General features: G+C 50.5%; 3 protein-coding genes across 3 annotated transcripts in view; all 3 read left to right on the forward strand.

The window, feature by feature from the left end:
- The window catches only part of LOC133356922 (zonadhesin-like), a 27,760-nt gene extending 26,432 nt beyond the window's left edge, over positions 1 to 1,328 (forward strand). Inside the window, exons 23-24 of the mRNA XM_061574622.1 lie at positions 378 to 641; positions 1,198 to 1,328. Of these exons, the coding sequence (XP_061430606.1) occupies positions 378 to 566 (189 nt within the window). The 3' untranslated portion in view covers positions 567 to 641; positions 1,198 to 1,328. The remainder of the gene's footprint in view (positions 1 to 377; positions 642 to 1,197) is intronic.
- On the forward strand, positions 1,127 to 9,279 carry LOC133356923 (oncoprotein-induced transcript 3 protein-like). Its single transcript, XM_061574623.1, is given in 10 exon segments — positions 1,127 to 1,484; positions 1,966 to 2,159; positions 2,806 to 2,944; positions 4,246 to 4,430; positions 5,480 to 5,580; positions 7,306 to 7,492; positions 7,494 to 7,609; positions 7,908 to 7,998; positions 8,320 to 8,533; positions 9,091 to 9,279. Coding segments are annotated over 10 exon segments (1,767 nt in total). The 3' UTR covers positions 9,273 to 9,279.
- Positions 9,280 to 13,019: 3,740 nt separating this feature from the next.
- Positions 13,020 to 23,987, forward strand: LOC133357038 (uncharacterized). The gene is made up of 6 exons (XM_061574778.1): positions 13,020 to 13,133; positions 19,823 to 19,921; positions 21,910 to 22,212; positions 22,735 to 22,880; positions 23,128 to 23,263; positions 23,890 to 23,987. The coding sequence occupies exons 1-6, from the start codon at positions 13,040 to 13,042 to the stop codon at positions 23,985 to 23,987; spliced, it is 876 nt and encodes a 291-aa protein (XP_061430762.1). The 5' UTR covers positions 13,020 to 13,039.
- Positions 23,988 to 24,010: the final 23 nt, after the last annotated feature.

A 24,010-nucleotide genomic window follows, 5' to 3' on the forward strand; every position in this document is an offset into this window, starting at 1 on the left:
CGTTTCTGATGGCCAGGTTGCTTCTGAAACGGAGCTACGTAGCTCATTGGGCGGTACGTGGTAAGTATTTTTTATCGATCGCACGTCTGAAGTCGTGGTTAGTGCACTACCATCTCAGCGACCCGCATTCGATTTCCGCTCACGGCCAAAACCGGTGACGATTATGTAAACGGTCCTGGGCTGCCTCTCGGTACTCGACTGATTATCTGGTGTGGTGTGTAAAATATTGGCCCTGCGGAGACAAAGGCAGTCGGGTGTGGTGCTGGCCACCCACCCGGTTGTGTGCCGGCCTTCAAAGGTGCTCGCTAACAGCACTTGCCCCAATAGTCTGTTAAGGCTATGCTGGGGTGTCTTTCTTTGTTTGGGGGTGACCACAGCTGAACGGAGTGCGCCAAAACCTGCCGCTCTTCAGGATACCCTTCACCGCTTTCGAGAACGCACGCGACATCGTCGTGCTCGGCCACGACCTCGACTTCTTGGTGCGCTACAATGGCTGGGCGTCCTTCTCCATCGAGGTGGGACCGGGCCTGGCTGGCGCCACCGCGGGGCTGTGCGGCGACAACTGACGGGCGGCCGGACAATGTCACGAACGCCGTGGGCTCCTCGTCGCCGTGGCTCATCCGCCCTGTCGACTCCACCGCGCAAGTTTTAGTTTTTTTTGCTTTGGCTCTTTTTTTTGTCTTGCCATGCGGTGCTCCCAAGTTGGTTGGGCGGTGACTCTATAGCCCAGCGGTAGTAGAGTCCCAATATAATTTATTTGCTTAAACGCGCGTCTCCTTTGTCGCAAATTTTCCTCGCTCGAAGCACCATCGCATTTTAATACTCGTTAAACGTAAACATAGCCGTAGTGCATTCACGTGTTTTTTAGTGTTGTGGAGGTTCTCTTCAAATATAGCAGCCGCCCTGATTTTAATCCTGCGGCGTGTAATGACAGCCGTGAACTACTACCATGCGCCGTCAGCTTTGGTGGACTTCAAAGAATCCGGTAACGGCATTCGCAAAGAGGTTGTGGTGTGGGGGGGGGGGATCAAAATTTAAAAGATTCCCTTTTAAGATCACTCTGGGGATTTCACATGGCAATCCTCGTATCATGGTTCATTTGCGACAAGCGCTGTGTGCCTGGTAAATGAGTGAACTAACGCCCTTGCCCCGCTTTCCCTTTCGCCTCCCGCGCGCCCCGTTCCTCGTGCCGCGCAGCTGCGTCCCCTTGGCTCCTCCGGCCCCGGTCCCTCGGCTTCCCCCTCCTCCGTCACTGCGGCTGATGGCGGCGGCGCAGACGGCGTGCGCGGTGCTGAGCGACCCCGCGGGGCCCTTCGGGGTGTGCCACGGCACCGTGCCGCCCGCCTGGTGGGCCGGCGTCTGCGCGTCGGCGCCGACAGGCGGTGACGGGCGGGAGGCGCGGTGCCGCGTGATGCACGCCTACCACACGCGCTGCCGGCTGCGGCGCGTCTTCGTCGGGGAGTGGAGGACCGTGGCGGGCTGTGGTGAGGCCACTGCCACCGTGGGTTTTGTTGTATTTGGCATGGAGGAGACTTATTTTTGCTCGTCCTAATAATTTGCCTATTTGCCTAGGGAAAAGCTGCACCTGAGGTCCCATAGCACTTTCATTTCCGGTGGGTCCTGCTGCTGCATTGGGTTTTTTGGATGCTTTCAGCCAATTAACCCTTTGCCGTTCCGATGACGTACGTGTGATCAGTCTTTCCTCCCACCCTGCAAGTTGCAGGATGGGTCCCTGAATGGAGGACGACTCCAGCTATATCTGGTGAGGTGGTCCCTTATAGGAAGCAGTCCGCACTAATGGTGACTGACGCCTTGTTTCCCTACTACAGGTGGACTCCACCACCCCTCCATAGTGTTCTGCCTTGACACCTTGGTGGTGCCATATGACAGGCCCTTACACTGGTAAAGTAAAACTGGACGATGTTGATGATTCGTGGTGGTGGTGCGCATTGTCGCCCAACCCAGACGAGGCCTGCCCGGTGAACAGCCGCCTCGAGACGTGCACGTCCGTGTGCCCGCCGTCGTGCGCGATGACCACCTCCGACTGTGAGTGGCCGTGCATAGCGGGCTGCCAGTGCAAGCGCGGCTTCTTCCGCCAGGGCGGCATCTGCGTGCCCCCGGAGGGTTGTGGGTGTTTCGACGGCAGCTCCTACTACGCGGTGGGTCCCCCAGCGTCGGTTGGGGTGGGTGGGGACGACTGCCCTTCTTGGGCACATCCTACCCATGGGAAGGTATGGGTAGCCAAATCGTTGGTAGTGGAGAGATTGGCATTCAGCATTTTTTTCGGTAAATGACGATGGGATGGACATTGCTGAGGTGATGACTCGCTCCAAAGTGACCCACCAAGGACTACTATTGACATGGCTTAGTGGTCCTGTGCGTGCCACTTCTTGTGGGGGTTTGCAGTTCAAATTCAGCCACCACCCTGGTTAATACTCTGGGCGCATTAACCAATACATTACGTGCAGGGGATATTCTAGATCCCCCTGACGGAATTTTCAAGAGTAGGCCACATTGGGGGTGGGTACCAGTGTCCACTCTCCCAAATTTGGAAGATGACCTAAAAATGTATTACATTGGGATTACACATGGCAGACAATTGTTGGGAGCCCCCTAATTCCCATTTGCAGGCCAGTTGCGCAGTCTCGTTGTGCCGCACAAGGACAGCTGCCACTTGGTAGGACGGGGAGAGGGCCTGCTAATTGTTTGATGGGGAAACTTAAGTGGTTCCTATCACGTGCATGGGGACTCTAGTTGCCTCCCCGAACGAATCGCTGCCATTTTTCACGGCGTCCCTCCGCCCAGGTGGGGCGTCAGTTCCGGGAGTCTGACTGCTCCACGCTTTACACCTGCCATGGCAACCGCTCGCTGACCCAGCGCCGCGACCCCTGCGCACCCGGCTACAAGTGCCAGCTACAGGACGGCGACTACGGCTGTGTGGCGGGTGGGTGGGAGTGGCGGGTGGGTTGGGGTGGCTTCCTTCCTCGTGGCTTTTCGCTGGAAGTGCAGCAGACAGCAGACGGAGGGGGGCGGGGGGGTTTGCTCGTGAATTTCTTAAAATTCGTGCCACTGCTGGCGTGAAATAAGGTCGGAGGGAGGGATGGTACTTCAGAAACTTGCAGCAGTTGATACAAACTGGACACGCCAGGAGATCGAATGGATCTACGGACCTCCGAGATTACAAGTCCCAGTCGGCATACCGGGGATGTAGTAATGAATGATGACGAGCCATAATCCACTGCTGGATGAAAGTTACCGCCATTTCCCACCCCCAAGTCGTACTAAAATTTCGGTAAAAATGGATGTCACACTATTTCACCGTGATGGTCTTTATAAATTGAAGTTTCTGTTCCATCTCTACTTTTGGAGTACCAATAAGCCAGTTGAGTTTTTTGTTTGTTTTCATATACGATTCGGGTCCCGTTTGTTACCTTTGTTTAGCAACCCAGCGATTCTACAGCCTTGACAGACTTTTTATATTTGCACCACCTGGAGAGGGCGGTAGCATTGTGGTTTCACACTACCATCCTGAACGTTGCCCACCCCCGTTTAAGACTCGGGCTTAACGACTGCATCAGTGGGGACTGTCTACTCTGGCACTCGGTGGCTGGTGTGAAGGACACGTACATGATGTGCGAAATGGATATGTTGACTTTACATTTCCCCACTTGAAATATTAATCATAAGCCGATACAAATTGTGATCTTGATGCTCCCCTGGTGGTGTCGGGCCTGTCATAGCTGAGTGGTACATTGTGAGTGAGTGCCGACCCTGGTGAGTGAGAGGTCTGTGTCCTGAGTGGGTGAGGGTTGGGGTAAGAGTGGGCTACTCTGCGGTGAGTGTGGTGGCGATGATTCCTCTTCGCAGTGACGCAAGAGGCAGAATTTTTTCATTATAATTTTTTCATAAATTTTTGCTTGGTCTCCCAATTGTATACCATTTTTGCTGTCCATTTTTTTATAAGCAGAAATGTCCCATCCACAACTCTGTTCTGACAACCTAAATACCAATGCACACTCCTGAGACCTTCATTTTAAATGCTCCTCCTACATGAGAAGTGAGAATTTGTTCTGTAGCGGTACCGAGACCAACTTGCCATGCTTGAAGTTGTATTTTAGTCGTGGGGGATGCCTAAACCCAGATTTTAACTTTGAATCTCTGGCATGGCATGAGGTCAATTGAGCGACGCCGTGTTTGTCACTTTCTACTCCTTCACGCCACTATGCTGATTGCTCCTCCCCGCAGTTGATGAGATGATCGTGGGGTGCTTTAACGAGCGGATGATGGTGTCCATCTCGAAGCGCCTGGTCCTGGGCCAGAATGTCTCCTCCCTCTCGCTCATCTCCTCTGGTCCAGGCTGCGAGCTCCGTGACACGGGGCCGATCATCTCCTTCAACATCTCCCTGCACGAGTGTGGCACCATCTTCAGGGTGCGACTCATCTTCCCAAAGAACACCCCCCCCCCTCCCCATCGATTTTTAGTGGATCGTTGCAAGCACCACGGTGGTGGGATGTTTACAACCTTGCCTGGTATGCAAGAGGTTGTCTGTTCGATCCTAACATTGAACGCCTGTATATTTGGAATTTGTTTTCGTGTCCTTCCCCCCCCCCACCCCCACAATACATTTCCACGTGATCGGCCACTTGGTAGAGTTCTCCATTTGTGGCCAGGTCGCCTCTGAAAATGAGCTAATATTAGCCCTCGAGTAGGCCTGAGGGCTTAATGAAAGCCATCTCCACCAACTCGCCGGTGACTGTGCGCCACCGCAGGTCAACAGGCACGCCGGCGGTGTAGCAGTTGTCGCAGTAGGCCTGCACACCGTGGTTATGTCGTACACGCAGTCTGAGGAAGTGTGGTGCTGGGCTCACCGTGCCGTTGCACGCGGCCACGTATCCATCGGCAGGCCACGCCACGGACCCTCGAGGCCACGGCCCGACATTTTATCAACGTGCGTTTTCGAATATTTGGCTGCTATAAATTTTCGCACTATTTGGCTGAGCGATCAATTGTTGCCAAATCACTTCTGAAAAAGCACTACATGGCTCAGTGGTGGGCCTTACCTGGTAAAGTGAAAATGTGTTTAGTTTAGCAATAGTTTATTTTTAACACTTAACCAGCAAGGCCTCTTTCGGCATTGGCTCCGTCTCTAATGCAGGGGGCTCAACTCGGTGTCCATTGTGAGTAAACCTTTATGTTATGCCCGTCTCTCGCACCGCATGTAACCAGCCGTGCTAATCGGAGGTGCGATGCGTTGCATAATCCGCGCGTGAATAAAATCAAGGACCGATGTGGGGATCGAGCAGTTAATGCTGGGGTCTTCGGCTATTGATTTGACCTGAAGTCAAAAGCGACTTTAATTTACCTTGGCATCGTCCGTTCCCGTGCTGCGTAGAACTGCACGGTGGGTAAGCAAGGCAACTGGGAATCGCGTTCCGAGCACCTGGGATAAGGGGCGGGGGTGTTTTAATCTCTCCGCAGCAAATGAAAGACTACTTTGTGTTCAAGCAAACGGTGACGTTGAAGAACATCTCTGCGAACATCATCACCTACGAGTGGCTGACCGTCATCATCACTGCCGTGTGAGTGCTTGTCCTCTCGACTTCCTCCACCCTTACCCCCCCACCCGACCCATGCCTCCCCCTGGCCTCGATGGGTCACACCGCCGACTTTGTCATGTGAACGAGAGACCTGTAGGAGGCAGTGGTGTACAGCAAGTGGGCTGCGGGGTAGTCGCCGTTTAGTGATCTGAAGATTATATTTTTTGTGCTGGTTTCCACTTTCAACCCCAGACCCTTTCCCCATCTTGAAATAGAGATTTGGTTTCCATTTGAAACGAATATCTTGATTCTGGCTTGAACATGTTGGATGCTGCCTGTGACAACTCTCCTGCCACATTTTTTAGGATGCGTTTGTTCATGCATTCTCATGGCGACTCTGGCTATGAAAATTTACATTATTGTACAAGTTTTGTTGCACCTCCCCGATTTTTTGCATGGTTGGCTACATTGCAGAAAGAAGTTCTACATACACATGCATTACTACCAATGTTTCAAGAAAAATATATAATTCCCAAACGAGACTTGGTTTTAATGTCTGCTATTCCTCTTGCCCCCCTCACCCCGGGAGTCTACCTTAAGCCGCTTCTCTATCTCTATGGCCCTCCCCTGGGGCATACGGCAATAAAACAATTAAATTGTTGGGCAAGTGAGGAAAAGTTAATTATTTTGAGAATTCTCACTTTTTAATATGAATTAATAGAGACGCAGATTAAAGATTGAAGTTTTCCAACTCGATCGTCTGTTCAGACGCAGAGTGGATCTCGTCCATTCCTCTTCAAGGCGTGGAGATGTCGGCCAGCGGCGGAATTTGCGATGCGCTCGATTTTGTTTGGGATTCGTAGCCCGGTTCCTGATTTTTGGTTGCTGGTTGACCCATTGGCGGTGGACGTGGAAGGTTGAAACTGGAGGGGTTCGAAGGTTGGGGGGGGGGGGGAGGTCGTCCCCTAATGAGGCTCATTTTTCACCTCGGCCACAGTCAAGACTCTTGCTTCCATCTCTCGCCGTCAATTGTATTTATGGTGTGAGGCTTCTGCTGCGAATCCAGAAGGGAGGTGGTGTGATTTGTGGGCAGTCGGCGCTGGGTTTGTCCCGATTTTGTTATCGGAAGCTGCCGGTTGACTTTTTAGTACTCTCACTCCAACTAAAGGGAAAGGTGCCGTTTTGATCAACTTTTTAGAGACCTGAGCCAGTGATGGGAAAAGTCTCTCCTTCCTATGTCGCATGACATTTGACTTCCACGAGAAGTTGCATCTCTCCAGGCTCAACCTTCTGCTTGAGGTCATGTCTAACCACGAAGCCACCCAGCCAGATTGCGTACTGTACAGCAAGTACTCGCTTAACGCGCTTTTTTCCAATGCGTTTGCCATAATGCCGTTTTTGAACCATCTGACAAATTACTTTTGGCTCTGGCCGAGTGGTATGATGCTGTACGTGGCATTCCCTCATCTTGGTTGTCCTGCCATGGGGATGACTGCGTGCTGATTTTTAAAGTGCAAATGTGATTCTGGTACAGTTATATTCCCTCCAACGTGGACTTTTTTTTGAATACACGACTCCCTATTTTCTCATGGCTTTTACTTGAACCGTATTTTGTCTGCGTTTTATTTTAGTGCAATGTTTGATACCCCCTTGAATGGAAGTATTACTTTTTTTAAATACGGTTTATACAGTACCACGTTTTTAAACGATTGACTTGTCGTAACGCCGATGCTGTTACCATTTTCACCGTCTTCCGATCCTTTTTAGTTGCAAGATCCCAAGGAGGAAGCTCCTGAACGGAGACCCGTTCCGTGTCAACACGACCAGCATAGCGCTGAGCCAAGTGGTGTACAGCGACCTGCACCTCCGCATGGATCTGTTCCAGAAGCCGGACTTTGCGAGGCCCTACGAGCCGCTCGAGTATCCTGTCGCCGTGCGGCTCCGACAGCCACTCATACCTGCAGGTGTCGATCCGCACCGGCCTGGAGCTCGCCGCCTTCACGGTGGACTGCTTCGCCACGCCGGGCAGCAGCCCCCAGGGTCCCTACAAGGCCTACCTCGTCCGCGACGGGTGAGCTGGGGGGAGGGGGGGGGTCTCTGACAGAGCTGCTGCTGCTGGGTGAGATGGGACCAACCCGTGTTTCCGTGTTTTTTTTTCGTAGGACCTAGAAACGGATTTACCGCCAAATTGGCGGTCCTTGTAGTGGTCCTGAATGGACGCTTTGGTTCACTTTTACTCCCACCCCCGATCCTTGCATTACCAACTGGTGCTCTGCAAACAACGCTCGCTTGAGAAAGAAAACCTGCCGGCCTGAGGTTGGCGTTTCGCACCGAAGCTGATCCTCGACCTGCTGCCCGCCCCTCCCCAGTTGCCTCCAGATGGATACCATCAACCTGACGCTCAGCGACGTCGTCCGTCGCTTCTCCTTCAAGGCGTTTGGATTCTCCGGCTCGAAAACGGTGAGCGCCGTTGTGACCTTGCAGGGAAGACCGACGGTTACTCGGACCTTCTTGTCAGCTGGCAAGGCCCACATTTTGAACTTAACGGGCTCTTATGTCCATTGAACTTCATTTGCATGCTGTATGTAGCTTGATTTAATCGAGGCGCAGAACGGGTGGCCACAGCCTTGGAGACTTGTCAACAGATACTTGCACATCATATAGGTGCCATAGCACGTGCTTGGCAACTATGTAAATAAAATAGCCTACAGTCTGCTGTGAAGACCTCGGGGCCTATTGACTTCCCCGCCTGTTTCTCCGCCCTCGCCTGCCCTCGCCCAGCTGTACGTCCACTGCTCGACCATCGTGTGCGGGAGGACCAAGGCAGCGTCGCGGTGCCGGCAGGGCTGCCTGTCGCAGAGGAGGCGGAAGGAGGCGGCGGAGGCGGTCGACGGTGACGAGGAGACGACGGTGTTCCTCCTGACGCGGGGGCCCTTCTTGTGGGAGGGGGACAATGACGACAAAGTGGCGGCGGCGGAGACCGAGGACACGGACTGTACGTGTCCACCCCCCCCCCCTCCTCCACGCCAGCAGTGCCCGTTCTTTATCACATTGACTCCGATTCTCCCCCCCACAGGCACATCTACCGTGTGGTTATTGTTGGTGGCCGAGCACCACCCCACCACGTGTCTGGAAACGCCATTGTCCGTCCAAAATGCTGTTGCCACATCTCTAGGTCCTCCGTTCATGGTGCCGTAAAACATCTGCTTCATGCTGATGCCAGAATCTATGAAATGGCTATGCACGGGGCAATCGGCTCTGTACATAGTCGCTAGCCAGTACATACGTTGAACCGCTTCTTTTTGCACCGTACGTAGCTAACCGTGCACATCGAAGTGCAGGTAGTTGTGTTGTAGATTTAATGTAATTGGCAGTTGAGTTGAACTCCTATCTGGTGCAAAAATGCTTTAATATGATTTGGTCTGTGCTCCCTCTCCAAGTAATGACCGGGGAAACTGTTTGCGACATGGGACGCCTGCAACTTGCACACGAGGGCAAGGTGCGTGGCCTTGCTCCCAGTGATGTGTTTGACCGTTTTCACTTCATTTGCAGCCCAAGGAACTTTCTCAGCCGTCGCTGGGATCTTCGCGGCCCTGCTTCTGTTCCTCGTCCTCCTCGGCGGAGTCCTGTGCATCATCGAGGCCCTCTGCAGCGGGGACGCTGGGCCGCCTGGCGGGTTGGGGGATTTGATGAAAGTGGTGCAAGACGGCAAGGAATCGTGTGCAAAACATTGAAACGAGAGCCAATAAAGAAATGCGCAAAAGGGGGCCCTCACGTGTGCATTAATGGTGTGGATGCGACACTCTCTATGGAAGCGTGACCTTGGGTCCAAGGCCACCTTGAGAGGCCCCAAGATCATACTGGTGGGGCAGTTACGCTGCAAAGGTTGTAGCTTGGCCAATCCTCACGACTTGGAGCGTGGCGGAGCCCTGCCATTGTAATGCAGTCGCAACTAAAACACCGCAGCCAAAACTGTCCTCTCCCCTGCCTTGTTTTTTTATTAATCTTAGAGACAGTGCTAGATGGGTGATCGTTTGCCATCAGTGCTGCGTCGTGTGCATTTTCGTAAATCGACGCGCGTCCTCGTGATAGTTTATATATTTATATTTTTCCATTTTTAAGTGGGCCTTTTTAAGTGCTGCTATGGTTTATGCAGGCACGGAATGCCCATGAGGGTTGTTGATAGCTCCCCGTGCTGCCCCCTCTATCTCCTTCTCGTGTCTCTTGCCGATCCCATCACGCTTCGTTCATTACAACTTCCCAGTCCCTAGAAATCTAAAGCTGGGTGGAGGGGAGCGGGCGGGGGGGTCTTGTCGTCTTGTACCGTTTTTCAATTTTAACAATTCACCAAAGTAGTTGGTGAGGATTGGAAATACTTGTGGGAGAGAGGAGCCCGAATCCTCGTCCACGCAATAATTTGTTCACGCCGAGATGTGTGGCTCGCCAAAACAAATATCTGAGTCTGATCCCCCCCCGTGGGTGAAGTTCATCAGATGGTTATTAATACCAGAAGATTTCGGCCCCTCTTCTCCTGTAGGTCCTGCAGAGGGACGTGGGGGAGGGCGAGTGCCTTTGGGCTTAAATTCGAACCTTCATGGGTTGAAATTGGTCAAGTAAACTACTACTTGTGGAAATACAGGGTGAAAAATATACGGTACAATATAGGATGATCATGGGTAGGCGAAGTTTCCAACAATAACCCCCAATTCCCAACCCAGCCGAGTGGCATTTGGGGAGGGTTGGGGACATGGTGAGAAACGAAGCCGTGCCAGGAGTATCATTGCACAACTCCGCTCTCCCAGACATAACCCGCCCCACCATGCCCCCCTACATGACAAAATCGATCCATAATACAGGTTTTTTTTTGGGTTGATCGCATAAAAATATAAATGTATCATTAAACCAGCCGCTACCCGACACAGCCAATTAGTAAGGTTTGTCAGGCAACAACGTGCCAATTCGTCACTAGTGCAGCACACTGGTGTGTTGGAGAGCCAAGAAGCGACGACATTTACAATTAGAGTACGCCGTTTTGCCAGTAATTGCAACTAGCTTCATCAGGCGACAGCCAGATTTGTGGAGCAGTCCACCTGATTCGTTCCCTAGAGGTGTAGATGTGGTGACGTCACTTGTGCGATATTCTTACGCGAAGGTGTGGGGGGGGGGAGATTAATAAATGACTGGGTATCCAGACTGGTATTGCTCGCGAAAAGCTTACGCGTTTTAAAATAACAAAGATCCACTGCCAACGGCATTGCGCACGATGCGGGGTGCCTGGCTTTTGTTGTGGGACGTTTTCGTGATCTGCGCGGTGCCACGTGGTTATTGGAGGCGACGTCCACGACAAGCCCCGCCGGCTCGGGCTGTGTCTGCTCCAATGTCTGTGGAGAGTGACTCATGGAGATGAATTGCTCATTAAACATTCACGGATGTGGGGGGGGGGGGCTTGCAGATCCGCGCGTGTGTTTTTGCGATCGCGTGTTTTTGTACCCCCCAACATAATTTGTCGAAGGCAACCTTGCATAACAGGCCCGTCCCAGTCGGATTGGGTTAACGTGTCCATCGGCCAGGATTGATCCACTGCTGGATGAAGGTCCCCCGCCCAAACCCCTGAAATCTCATGGCGCTCTGAAGCAATGCACTTGGCACCTCCACTGGGAGCCAATGGAAAGTCCAGCCGTAAGACTCGTTTGGTTTCGTATGTAGAGCTTCTTTTGCACTGTACGTAGCCTACCGTGCAACTCGAAGGTTGGTGACACCAGAAGCGCGGTTTCTAGTATGTGCCAACCTTCATGTCCAGTTGCTGGAGTCCTCTCGCCACACGCTGTGGGGGTTATTGACCATGCTTCACGGTTCATACTCTTAGGTTTTGTTTCGGTAAAGTCACGTAGGTAAAAAATAATAGAAGATAAATAATAATAAAAATATAAGAAATAATATAAATAAAAATCACGGCGTTTCGGAGGCAACACAAGCTTCCGTCTTCAGGTTGGAACCGTCACGGCACGATATTACTTGATACAGCTATCGTGCTGTGACTGTTCCACCTGAAGACGGAAGCTTGTGTTGCCTCCGAAACGTCGTGATTTATTTTATTTCTATTATTTCTTCTATTTTTATACTATTTATCTTTTATTATTATTTTTATCTACGTGACTTCACCGAAGAAACCTAAGGGTATGAATCCTTGCGGTCACGAAAGCTCCAAATCTAGAATGCTTCACGACCCTTGTTCTAGCATGGGTTTGCGAGGGCAAGGGAGCATTGACTTGCAAGCGTAGATGTACAAAACGATGGATTTCGCTGCACTGCCGTCTACTGCCCACCACGAAACCCGATTGAACCCGCTGTGTGCGGCGTTGGTCACCCGTCCAAGCTCTCGAGACCTCCTTACAGCGTCAAGAGCTGTCACAACCTCCAGGTGCACTCCACGCGATTCGGTCACTTTCTAAAGAACGAGGGGGCGGGGGGGTCCCTCAAATGGAATTGCAGAGGAAGAGACCAAGGGGCTGAGCCAAGAACGAGATGGAGTGGAATGTTTAGGGAAGGAGGTGAGGGCTGGTGAGAGGTGGATGAAGAGATGGAAAGGACGAGAGTGCGTAGAGACATGTACGATGACTTGACACTGGGGCGATGGTTGGTGGTGGTGGTGGTATGCTCTTTAAAGTTTTATTTTTTAACCAGGCAAGTCCCACCTGAGCTGCAATATAGCACCTGGCTATCGCAAAGTGTAGCGCAACCAAGTGGCTTGTGGAAAGTTTATATTCGCCAAATACTCTAAAAGCATGTTTCTAAATTTAGAGGGGAAAACCGGAGGACTCGGAGAAAAATCCATGCGACCACGGGGAGTGAGACAAATACGCAGTCGTCAGGGCTGGGATCGAACCCACAACCACCTGCATACCAGGCGAGGTAGGTGACGTCTCGTCAAATACAATAGCGGAGTGGCAGCCAAGGAACGGAACGAGTCGGAACGGAACGAGTCTGAGCGCAACCACTGTGGAGACGGAGCGATTCTGGGTGAATTGCTACATCGCAGGATGGCGAAAGATGACCGGCGGCTGGGAAGAATCCTTCATCGAGCAGTGGATCGAGCAAGTCCGAAATCATGACGACGATCTTCCAGTTATTAAGTCTCCGATGTAGTTTATCGCTCCCGCATCCCACAGTCGGAATAATTAAGACTTGGAGGACCGGGCGGCCGAGTGTGGCACGGCAGATACTTTAATGCCTCGCCGGTGGCCTCCACCTAATCCGGCCGTGACCGCGCGGGGCTCTGCGTGGATTAAATAAAAACACTGAATAATTAATGCGCAATATTTTCAGGGGGCTCGTGAATTATGCAAGGAGTTGGAGGGGGGGCAGGCAGGGTGCATTCGCGCGGAGCAATGCAGGCCGGGTGGGCGGGTGGACACGGCGAAGCGTGGAGGGGGGCGGTGATCGTCGCTTCTGTCTCATCGTGTCGAGCAAAGTGGCACCGACTCGTGTGAGAAAGTCGAACATGAAGCCGTGCGTCCGTGACGCTTACCTGCCCGCACGGAGGCCGCTGCTGCTGCCGTGTGCCACGTGGCTCCTGGTCATCATCGGCCATCTAGGTACGTGGTCGTGCTTTGGGTGGGGGGGTAAGACAGACGTGGAGATGTCGTGCAAAGCGAACAAGAGATCCCCCGTGTAGCCTGTCACAGACTGTTGGGGCAAATGCTGTTAGCGAGCAGCACCTGTGAAGGCCGGCACGGCACGCGAGGGGGTGGGTGGCCAGCACCACGCCCGGCCGCCTTGGTCTCCCCGGTGGCGATGTTTACACCCCGCACCAGGTACTCATTCGAGGCTGAGTCGACCTAGGGGAGGCCCCGGACCGGTTCAGATAATCGTCGCCGGGGTTGAGTTGGAATCGAACTCTGGTGGCCGGGTTCGTAGCGCGCTAACCGCGACGCCACCGCACCCCACCGCGAGACCGGGCACGCAACCTCGCAAAGGACGCGGCAACCGTGTGTGGTTGATGTAGTCACTTGATTCCACGCAGAATGTATCTAATTGGTGTTTGAACGTCTTAACACCTGTTGTGTTGCCAGAAAGGGTCAAATCTATTCTTATTTTTCATACTTTGATGCTGGCCAAAATAAGGTCCAATTAAACAAACAAAAAAGACATCGGTATTTCATCAAGTGCATTGTGGTTGCTCGTGTTAGTTCACCATTAAAATTAATTGAAGTCCTTTATTGTTACTTATATTCTCTCCACAAGAACGCTAATTGATATTTTGAGTAAAGTCACGTAGAACGAAAATAAATTAAATTATAGAATACCACGTTTCGATTGCAACACGAGCAATCGTCATCAGGTAGAATTTAATTTGTGTCTCCGTGTCTGTGTTTTGTCTCTCTCAAATTCAGTTCGAGCTGATGACGATTGCTTGTGTTGCAATCGAAACGTCGTATTCTATTATTTAATTTATTTTCTTTATACGTGACTTTACCGAAAGAACCAAAGAGTAATTCCTGCAGTGACGAAAGCATCAAATCAAGTTTGATATTTTGAGTTTTCTAGAATATTCCGTAAAACAGCTCCCCACCCCCTCCACATCGCAATGTGCCGCGGAATTTTTTGGAATCGCACGTCCCAAGCTGGGCTCGGACGGAACTCTCCGTGCCGTTCAGCGCGTTGATTCAAGCCGGCCTGACTCTACTGCTGCTGCTGAGACCGCCGTGGTGTCGAAACCGGTGGAGAGGTTTTAGTCTGTTTTTGCTCCTCTTTGGACCAATGCTGCCCAAATGACGCACACTCTCAGAAGGCCGGTGCAGCTGATTGGGGGTTGTGTAAGAAATAACCTTAAATTTGTTTTTGTATTTTGGTGGAGAGACGGTTATATGTGAACGAGCCATTGTCCGCTTGTTTGATATCATCAAAGTAACAATGTGGGCGAGCGTGACCGCCTGGTAGCGGTGGCGGGCGCGATGCTGTCCGGTTGACGCTCGGTCTGTGTTGACTTGTTTGGGGGTCTTTATGGGAACGACTATATGGCTTGCCTGGCTAATTTCAGCGCTTAAGAATGTCTTGTTAATTCTGTGTGTGTCCTATAGGTTTCTTTTCCGTGCTTTTTTTTATTTAAAGCTTTCGTGACTGCAGGGATTCATCTTCTTGGTTCTTTTGGTAAAGTCACGTAGAAGGGAAATAATAAAATAATAATAAAAAATTATGTTTTATTTTTATTACTTTATTATTTACCTTCTACGTGACTTTACCGAAAGAACCAAGAAGATATTTCCGTGCTTTGTTTGCCTGCTTGTTGCCGTCATCTATTTTGTCTTGTTGCGCGCTCTTCAAACACGTTTCCTGCAATTTTAGACGTCGGCTCTCACGACAAACATCACGATGCGTTCACGAGAGTTGAGCTTTTTTTGTTGTTGCGGAGACCCGATGATTCTGCCTGCTATCTCCGGCGAAACGTCGGACAAATTGTTTTAACACATTTTGCTTGGGCTTTTCGGCATTCATCCATCGGTCTTGAAATAAAAACAATCGGCATATTTTCTCCACACGTGACACAACTTGCTTCCACTGTCTCTGTCGGGTGGTGGAGGGTTATGGTAAAAAAAATTACATGATACACTACACGACGACCTAAGCCAAGAGATACGAAATATGAATCAAATGTGCGTTGATACTCATAGGTTTGACTGTCAAGAACCCGCCCGTGTATTGTACCCCTCGTGCGGCATTTGCACGAGGGGTATCAGTAGCATTGCTGTAGTTGTCGATAACGCTGCGTCATTAAAATAACACGGGCAACGTTTCGGGCGATAATCCTTCTTGATAGCACATACATTACTAATAAGTGGTCGTCGTGGTAGTACGATATTAAAGTAATGACCTTGCCAAAAGTCACTTCCATTTTCTTAGGTTTTTTCGGTAAATTTTAATGTTTTACCTACGTGACTTTACCGAAAAAACCTAAGAATATGAATCCTTGCAGTCACGAAAGCTTCAAATCTAGAATCACTTCCATTTATTTGTATAAACGTTTGGAGAGTGTTAAAGTGAATGTAAAGTAATCTACAGTTCTGTGAAATTCCCTGTTGGAGCAAGGCATCCCAAAGCAGCTATTGCTGTTGTCTGACCATACTTCACCACCGGTCACCAGTTCAGATATCCCTCGCCACTGATGTTAGCCGTGGCTGTGATTCGAACTCTGGTCGCCAGGTTCATAGCGCACTGCATTAACCACGGCGCAATCGCTCCCTCGTTGTCAGTATTACTTGGCAATAATGAATGTTGCATAATAATGTCGATATAATGTAAAACGTTCGTTCTGAGGCAGGACGGTGAGAGAAAGCGATCATTTGGGGGAGGGAGGCCTTCATCCAGCAGTGCATTGATTTCGACTGATGATGAACGTAGCATATTCACAAGCGCTTTAATATAATCATCGTACTTTATTTTTAAATACAGCAACAAACCCAAACAGCAACAAATCCGTAAATCTATAAACGTCAAAGTCTGCAGTCGGAATGCCGTTAGAGCATCGTAAGCGATACCAGCAATGCTTTATTTGAGCAGTAAATGTCAGCGCATTCATATTCTCCGAATATTCCCCCGAGGTTAAACTTTGCGCTGAGCCAAGCAACGGGCATCTCGTGGCAGCGTTGACACTAATGAGGCTAACAAATGGGCATTAGAAACGGTCTCTTGTCATGCGGCAAGACACATCTCCTCCTCCGGTCCGATGATAAGTGGCTAAACGATGACTAGGAACAGGGATGATGTGCTCTTTGCATGCACATGTGCACAATGTGTAACATGACAATCCAATTTTGCTTTGCTGTTAAAATAATAATACAAATAACCGAACGAGAATTCACGATTATTTTATTTTGGGTTAGATTGTCGCGCAGATTTAATGTCAAATCGTTTTGCCTGTAAACCCTCCTCTACCCAAGAGCCAATGAAATCAAGTTGGTACGTCGTGGGGTAAATATGCCAATTCATTGGGCAAATACCATATGCAATTAATTGTACCCAATTAAAATATCAGCAACACCAGGAATGTTGAAAAACCCAAGCAAATGTTGACAATTTGGTATAAAATGTGACAATTTGCTACGAGATGTGACAATTTGGTACAAAATTGTCAAATGTTGTATGTCAAATCAATTGGCACATTTGCCCATGATGTAACAACCTGATGTGGTTGGCCCCGTCGCTGGGTGGTGGAAGTTTATAGTTTTTTTGCTAAGTGACATTATACCTACACTATTATCTAACAAAAAAGCGAATTTGCTACCCTAACTAGTTTTAAAAACCTTCCAAAGCACCAGTGTTGTTTGTTTGTTCATTTATTTATGTTCGGGTTTATTTATGTTGGGGCTGTGCTAGGTTAAGTGGATTTAAGTGGCTGTATACATATTAATAAACAAAGACAGAATACCGCCCTTTCAGACCGCATGAAATGTTAGGGCGAGTACACTGAAGCGAGCACCTATTAGGTCTGTTCACAGCCCACCAGGGGATGACGCTTGGGCAGGCACTAACAGCACCCTCGTCTAACGCTCGTCTCTCACTCGTCTCTCCAAACACTGACGCGTTCAGCTTTCCGCACCAGAGATGATGGTCATCATCTCAACCATCTCAACCAATGCCATTAAAGCACCACGGTTTTTTAAAAATCCTTCATATTAAGTTCACTTGCGCGCTTGCTTGCTTGCTTACGACCGTGCAAATCTTTCGGTCGTTTTTTAACCCACTTCCCGTGATCCAATCGAGCTGACATTTTCCACACAGACTCGTTGTGCGTGACAATTAATGTTCATGGAAATTTTTTCCCAAAATGTTACACTTTTTTGGACAAAAATATTATATTTAATTACCAATTGCTTAATGGTGCCATGCAATCATCTGACCCATAGGTGGCAGCCATCTCAAGCCAGAGGACGAGAGGACTCTAGCCACCACGCATATAAAGGATTTATAGTGAAAAACTTTGTTTTTACGGGTTATACTTGTTGCTTTTGTCGCTCGAGTCAGACTCAGATGCCACCGTTGTTTTTGGAAATCTGACAAACAGGTTCCACCTTTAACCGTGGCCCGTCGTCTCGCTTCGGGTCGTTGCTCGAGTCACCGACGCGATGCCAACACAACCTCACCATCGCGTGATGTCTGCTCGATCCCTTCAGGCGTTGCACCGTCAACACCCGTCCCTACAGCCTCATCAACACCACCAGCGACTGGGCTTTAGGTCGTCCCCTTGGTAGCTGACCTCTGAACGCCACTCCAAGCCTGCCTTGGTAGCCTGCCCTGCTCACTTGTCCCACCCGTCACAACCTCCTCTTCCTGATTGTATCTCTACAGCGCTCTCCTGCCATAGTCTATTCCCAACCTCCCACGTTGTTTACCCCATTGGGTTGGTCTGAAATGATCGCCCAAAGAAAGGAGGTGACGTCACGCGTCGTCTGACATTGGAACGGAACGTGACGCTAACATCGCTCATTAAAACGCGTCGTGGAAAGCGTTGGATCAGCTCGGTGCGAGTACATCTTGTGTTCTGGTCATGCGCACCAGCGCAAAGCTATCACGAAGCCACCGTCAGTTCACGTACGAGTCTATAGTCTGGCGATGTTACGACAGTATGTGGTTTTTACACACTTTTATTCAACTTGCCCTGTTGTCTGTTTATATTATTTCAATTGTTTGACGCTTAAATATCTTCGGATCTACGAAGCCGAACGAGCTGAAATTGTGTACACAGACTCGTCGTTTCGCGTGACAATTCAATATTTAATCAAAGAACCGGTCCAGGTCCCACCGATCCTGGGCCTGTTTGTGTTTTTTTACTTTAAAATGTTATTGCACTATTTAAAATATATGATAATTATGCAGACAATAATTAAATATTGTTATTTTCTAGATTGATATCTTAGGGTGAATATGTACATATACATATTATTTTGCAAGATTAACATAAAAAGGTAAAAAAACTAAATTTTCAATGCACACACTTTTATTTGCGCTCAAACGTTGACCATACATTATTTTGAACAAATAATTAATCAAATTTGATGTTCTGAATAAAAATGGGTGGCTTGCATGAAGCAAATTAAACATATAGAAAGGAAACTAACCCCTTTTATTCAGCACATCAAAATTGATTAATTATGGATTCAAAATACATGATTTTCTACTTTTGACTGCAAATAAAAATGTGTGCATTAAAAAAAGCATTTTTTAATTACCATTTTTTTTACTACCCAATTCAATAATTGCCAAGTAATTTTTTCAAACGTTGGACGGGTGACGGCCGACGCACAGCGGCATGCTGCTCATTTTCTTTCAACAAGCGTCACGGGATCTTAAGCGGTCCGCTGTTAAACGCTGACGGCGCGCAGTCGATAATGACAAAGTCAAAGTCGTAACGCCGCCGCCGCCGCTGACGCCACCGCTGACGCCACCAAGCCATCGAACAGCTTTCTTGGCTCAGCCATCGAACAAAGACGGCCCCAACTGCATCGCGCGGCGCTTTCAGTCGCTTTCCTGCGGCCGTCTGGAACGCTCTTCCTTCCGATATCAAGAAGCCACTGAGAGCTGTGCACTTTTCAATCGTCATCATCTAGGTTGAGTACTAATTTCTTTCGAACTGCTTTTTGTGTTTAGTTTTGTTGTCCTTCCCCCGCACCTCCGATTAGCGCGGTTGGCTACGTACGGTGTGAAAGAAGTTCAACATACATACAGTGCTTGCTTGCTTTCGTAAGAGAGGGAGTAACACAAGAAGCGGGAAGAGTATCCAGGAAGGCAGCAACCAGGTGGTGTGCCAAGGCTACCAACATTTCCCAAGCTCTGCGGTCCTCTATATATATCAAAATGCTATCGGCCAATTATTGCGTGTTTGTACACGTGGGAGGAATCCCGAGTGGCCGGAGAAACTCCACGCGTGCGAGGGAGCAACACTCTACCCCATAATAATGGAACAGGTGGAGTCCACATTTGCTGTATACCAACCTTCTGCTGGCGTGCCAGGCTTTGACACCTCGACGCTCACACAGAATGGAGCTTCTCAACATCTATGCGGTGATCCACAAACCCTCGCTGCCTCCACACAGTGCTGGATTACAGGCAGCCACGTGCATAGCGGGCACTGCTCAGCTATAATCAATACACCCGCAGTAATAACCAGGGTGGCCAATGGCCTCGAACTGTGAACCTCTCGGATAATTTTTCTTCCTCGTATCCCCCCCGCACCGCCGGGGCCAACACTAACCCGTGGCGCGTGTGGGCATGCGTGGGCACGATGCAGCGGCTCGGTGCTACGGAGCGGTGCTGTGCGACGCCTCCTCGCGCCGGGCGACCTGGGAGAGCGGCGCGGGCACCCAGTGTCCCACGGACAACTTCAGAGGTATCTCCTCCTCATCCTCATCCTCCCCCACCCACCCTCCCACTCAATCGCTGCTCCTCATCACGACGTGGTGGTGCACGTGCACAATTAGAACAACAACAACAAGAACGACAACACGTTCATCAATAACACTGTGTGGCCTTTAAAGGATAAAACAAATCGAGAGAATAGGTTACTCAGTTTAACACGTAGTAGGCTTTCGCGAACAACATTATCCATAATAAAGAGTTTTTTGGGTGAGATCGCGTAAATATGAATGTGTCGTTAAACCCGCCACCACCGAAACAGCCAATTAGTAAGGTTTGTTACGTAAACAAAACATGCCAATTCGTTACTATTACAGCGCACCGGTGTGTTGGAGAGTATTGTAATTTTATGGGTTTACTCTCCAACACAAACAACATGCTCTGATAATATATGATGCATTATCTTTGAAACTGAGTGGCCTACACTAAAGACAGCCTTCTTTACGGCCTAGTCTCACCGCCAGTGTTAGACCGGAGAACGCCAAAATGCGAACAGCACGAAGCCAATGCAGGTATCAGAGCGTTTATAGCTCAGGTTGAGCAGCTGTATCATGGGACATCTTTTCCGCCAGGTTCAAAGTATGAAAAATAAGAGGATATTGCATGATGCCGAGTCTATTGAATTATGGACACTTGATTCCTCGCAAAAGTTTTCTATTTGGTGTTTGAAGATCGTAACGCCTCCTGTTTTATTTCCAAAAATGGTAAAACCTATTCTTGTTATTATTTTTCACAGCAGGCTATTTGGTGACGCTGCTGCTGCGTTGGGAGTGTTGCACCAATCAGCAACTCGACACATTCATCACTTACACAGTTGTGGCCTTGAAAGGAAGGAAAACATAGAGATCTAATAGGGGACGTTTCAGGCGATGTTCCTTCTTCATAGCTTGTGCACGCCGTGACGTTTCTCAGCAGCAACATCACCCAGCAGCAGCGTAACCACCATCATCATCATCATTTAGCGTGTGTACGTACCGCACCAGCTTGCCACGTGAGAACGTTTACAATCTATTGCTCAATCATGATTATTACGTCTGTTTAAGCAGGAAAGCCTTTAGTCTCAAGAGGCTATTGGAGGAGGGTCCTGCCAAGTGTTTTGCAGTCAGGGGCGATGCTGCTTCTGCTGCTGCTGTGTGCAATGCTGATTGTATCACGTGCGGGAAATATTCCAGGACTGGGACGTTTGACCAATTCCAGTTGCAAAACAGGGGGGAGAAATACAAAACATTTATACCAGACCATGAATGTTGAACGTCGCCTACGATATATTCATTATTTTAAGAGTGTTGGTGACAAATTCCTTTTTTTATTGTGCTTGCGCACCTACCCGAGTAGCAGTGGGCCTACCAGGGCACCACGGTGGCGAGGAGATGTTAACTCCCTCGCCTGGTATACAGGAGGTTGTGGGTACGATCCTGACCCTGACGCCTGCTGCTGTATATTTGGAGTTTGCGTGTCTCTCTCCCCGTGGTCGAGTAGATTTTTCTACGGACCCTCCGGTTTTTCCCTCCCACATTTTAGAATCAAAATCACACGTTTAGATAATTTGACTGCTATAAATGTCCACGTGATAAGCCACTTCGTTGGGCTATCATTTGTGGCCAGGTCGCTTCTGAAAAAGAGCTACATAGCTCAGTGACCCTAACCTGGTAAAATAAACATAGTTTCTTGTTAGTACCTGAGCAGTGATTGGTGCTAGTAGTGGAGTGCGCGTGGCTACGTAAAAGAGGGCGGGGTTCAAGATCACCACGTGTCCTGGTTGAGACAAATCCGTGATTATGGTGACCCGGGGTCACTCTTGCGAATGAGACTTCATCCTGGTCTCTTGCATCCTTCGCTGGTTAAACACAACCACCCCTTGAGCCACCCAGACACGTGGTGGCCTACACAGCGGTCGGTGGGCGGCTTTGACGGGAACATGGAGAGTGCTGCCAACCTCACCTCACCCGTCCCCGCCCCCAGGGGAAGCGGAGCGTCCACTTGCGCCCGAATGCGGAGTCATCGTTTCGGACCCCGATCGAGACGGCGGCGGCGAGGGCGGTGCCGCCGGTGCCGCCGGTGCCGCCACCGGTGCTGGAGGGACGTCGCCGCCACGATCGGCGCTCGCCGCCGAGGGCCCCGTCTTCTACGTGGGCAGTGGCAGCACCGTGGGCTGGAGGCACCGCGCCTTCTCGCTGTACCCGGGAGGGCGCTCCGTGCTGAGCGCCGCTCACTGGCTGGCACGCGCGGGCAACTGGACGGCGTGCGAGGTGGTGTACGACCCTGGTACGCGTGCCTCCTCTTGTGACGTGTGCACTGGGGGGGGGGGGGGGGGAGTGGTGGCGCAGCGGTTAGCGCGTCGCGTCGCGAACCCAGAAAGAGCCGAGCTTGATGCCCGCTCGAGGTAAACGTCAGTGGCGATTATTTTTTTCACCGCTTCTTGGCCTCCCCTAGGTCGACTCGGCCTTAAATGAGTACCCGCTGCTGTGTGAACGTCGGCACTGGGGAGTCGAAGGCAGCCGGGCGTGATGCTGTGATCGGGTGGCTGGGGATGTGGTGACGGGGATGCGGGGAGCGGGGGGGAGAGAATGGGAGAGGGGACTGTGGAGATGGGAGGACACATCGGCGACGGGATGAGCGGAGAGAGCGGTGTACGAAGGAGGGAGCTGTGTGTGTGACGGAGGTGGAATAAACGGACAGGACCGCTTGGCCGCTGCATGTGCGTTCAACGTCTGCTCACCGGCTCGTCTGTTCATTTGGCCGTCGACGTAACCGTCTCTTCGCGAACTCGTGCCGTGGCCTCCCCAGGTCTGCACGTGTCCTTGACCGACACGGAGAGGTTCCTCACTGACCCCGGCCTCCAGTTCTACCTCAACAGCATGCCCCTGACCCCCGACGGACTCCTCGACGGCCTGGCGCTCTCCTCCACCCTGCAGCGCATCCGCCGGCGCGGCGTGAGTATTAATGGGCGTGGTGACATTCGTAGATGATGATGATGATCGTGATATTTGTAGCAGATGGTGGTGGTGGCGATGATCGCGGTGATTGATGACGAAGGGGCCAAGCGAACCTTGATTTAGGATATTTGAACGCGGGGGGGGGGGGGGGTTCTTTGCGATCACGAGCCGGCGCACGGCGCGAGACGTGGGGGCGTGCGTGTTTCTCTGCGACCTCTCTCTGTGTGCACTCCTCCCCATTCAGACGTTCACCCTGATCCTTCACTGCCGCCAGTCGCTCATCCTCCCCCTGCTCGAGAAGGTGGGTGGGACGGCATTTTCCACCGAAAGTCAGTACGCCGCCGCACGTTGGTTCGGGATCTGCGCCCAGGGCCAGGGAGGTGATTTTGAAGCCGCGTGCGGTGGCTGGTAGCCAGAGGGGCAGCCACTGTCTGGTAACATCCCCAACAAACGAGATTACGAGCAGAAATCGTGGTATTTCAGAGTCCCTGTCACAAAGTGATATGGGCGTCGCTGTGGCAAGATGTTAACTACCTCGCCTGGTATACGGAAGGCCGTGGGTTCAATCTCGACCCTGATGCCTGTATATTTGGAGTTTGCATGTCTCTCTCCCCGTGGTCATGTGGATTTTTCTCAAAGTCCTCCAGGTTTTCCCTCCACATTTAGTATCAACGTCACGCATTTAAGAGTATTTGGCTGCAATAAATTTCCACATGATAAGCCTCTTCGTTGAGCTATTAATGCAGGAGTAGGCTCACTACCCAGTCAAAATACTGCTGTACTGTTTAGTTTTCTTGCAAACTAATGCTCTGCTTTAGTATGAGTGTAGTAGTAATAATTTTTTACAGCCTCCCTTTGTTAAACCACTTCTAGTTTCCCCACTCCGTGTACGGTTTGTGGGAGTTATTTACCCATACTTCACCACGCCCGTCAGTTCGAGATTAGCGAAGGCGGGGGGCATAGAAGTGCGGTACAACGATGGATTTTGCCGCACCACCGCTCGAAGCAGCTCCCACAGTGGTCCGTGACGACCTGGCGTACACGGTCGCCGCCTACCCAAGCCCTCTGCAGACTCCACGAGCTTGCTCGGCTTCCAACAGCTGACGAGATGAGCGGGCATTGCAGGC

The sequence above is a fragment of the Lethenteron reissneri genome, chromosome 56 (genome assembly GCF_015708825.2).
Source record: "Lethenteron reissneri isolate LAM-NWPU_2019-01 chromosome 56, ASM1570882v1, whole genome shotgun sequence".
Taxonomy (NCBI): domain Eukaryota; kingdom Metazoa; phylum Chordata; class Hyperoartia; order Petromyzontiformes; family Petromyzontidae; genus Lethenteron; species Lethenteron reissneri.

Bases quoted from the DNA above. Each gene is read 5' to 3' on its own strand.
- LOC133357038 (XM_061574778.1), top strand. From the start codon at position 13,040: ATGAAGCCGTGCGTCCGTGACGCTTACCTGCCCGCACGGAGGCCGCTG. The intron at 19,922-21,909 runs GTATCTCCTCCT...CCCCGCCCCCAG, and splicing joins TCCCACGGACAACTTCAGAG to GGGAAGCGGAGCGTCCACTT. The intron at 22,881-23,127 runs GTGAGTATTAAT...CTCCCCATTCAG, and splicing joins AGCGCATCCGCCGGCGCGGC to ACGTTCACCCTGATCCTTCA.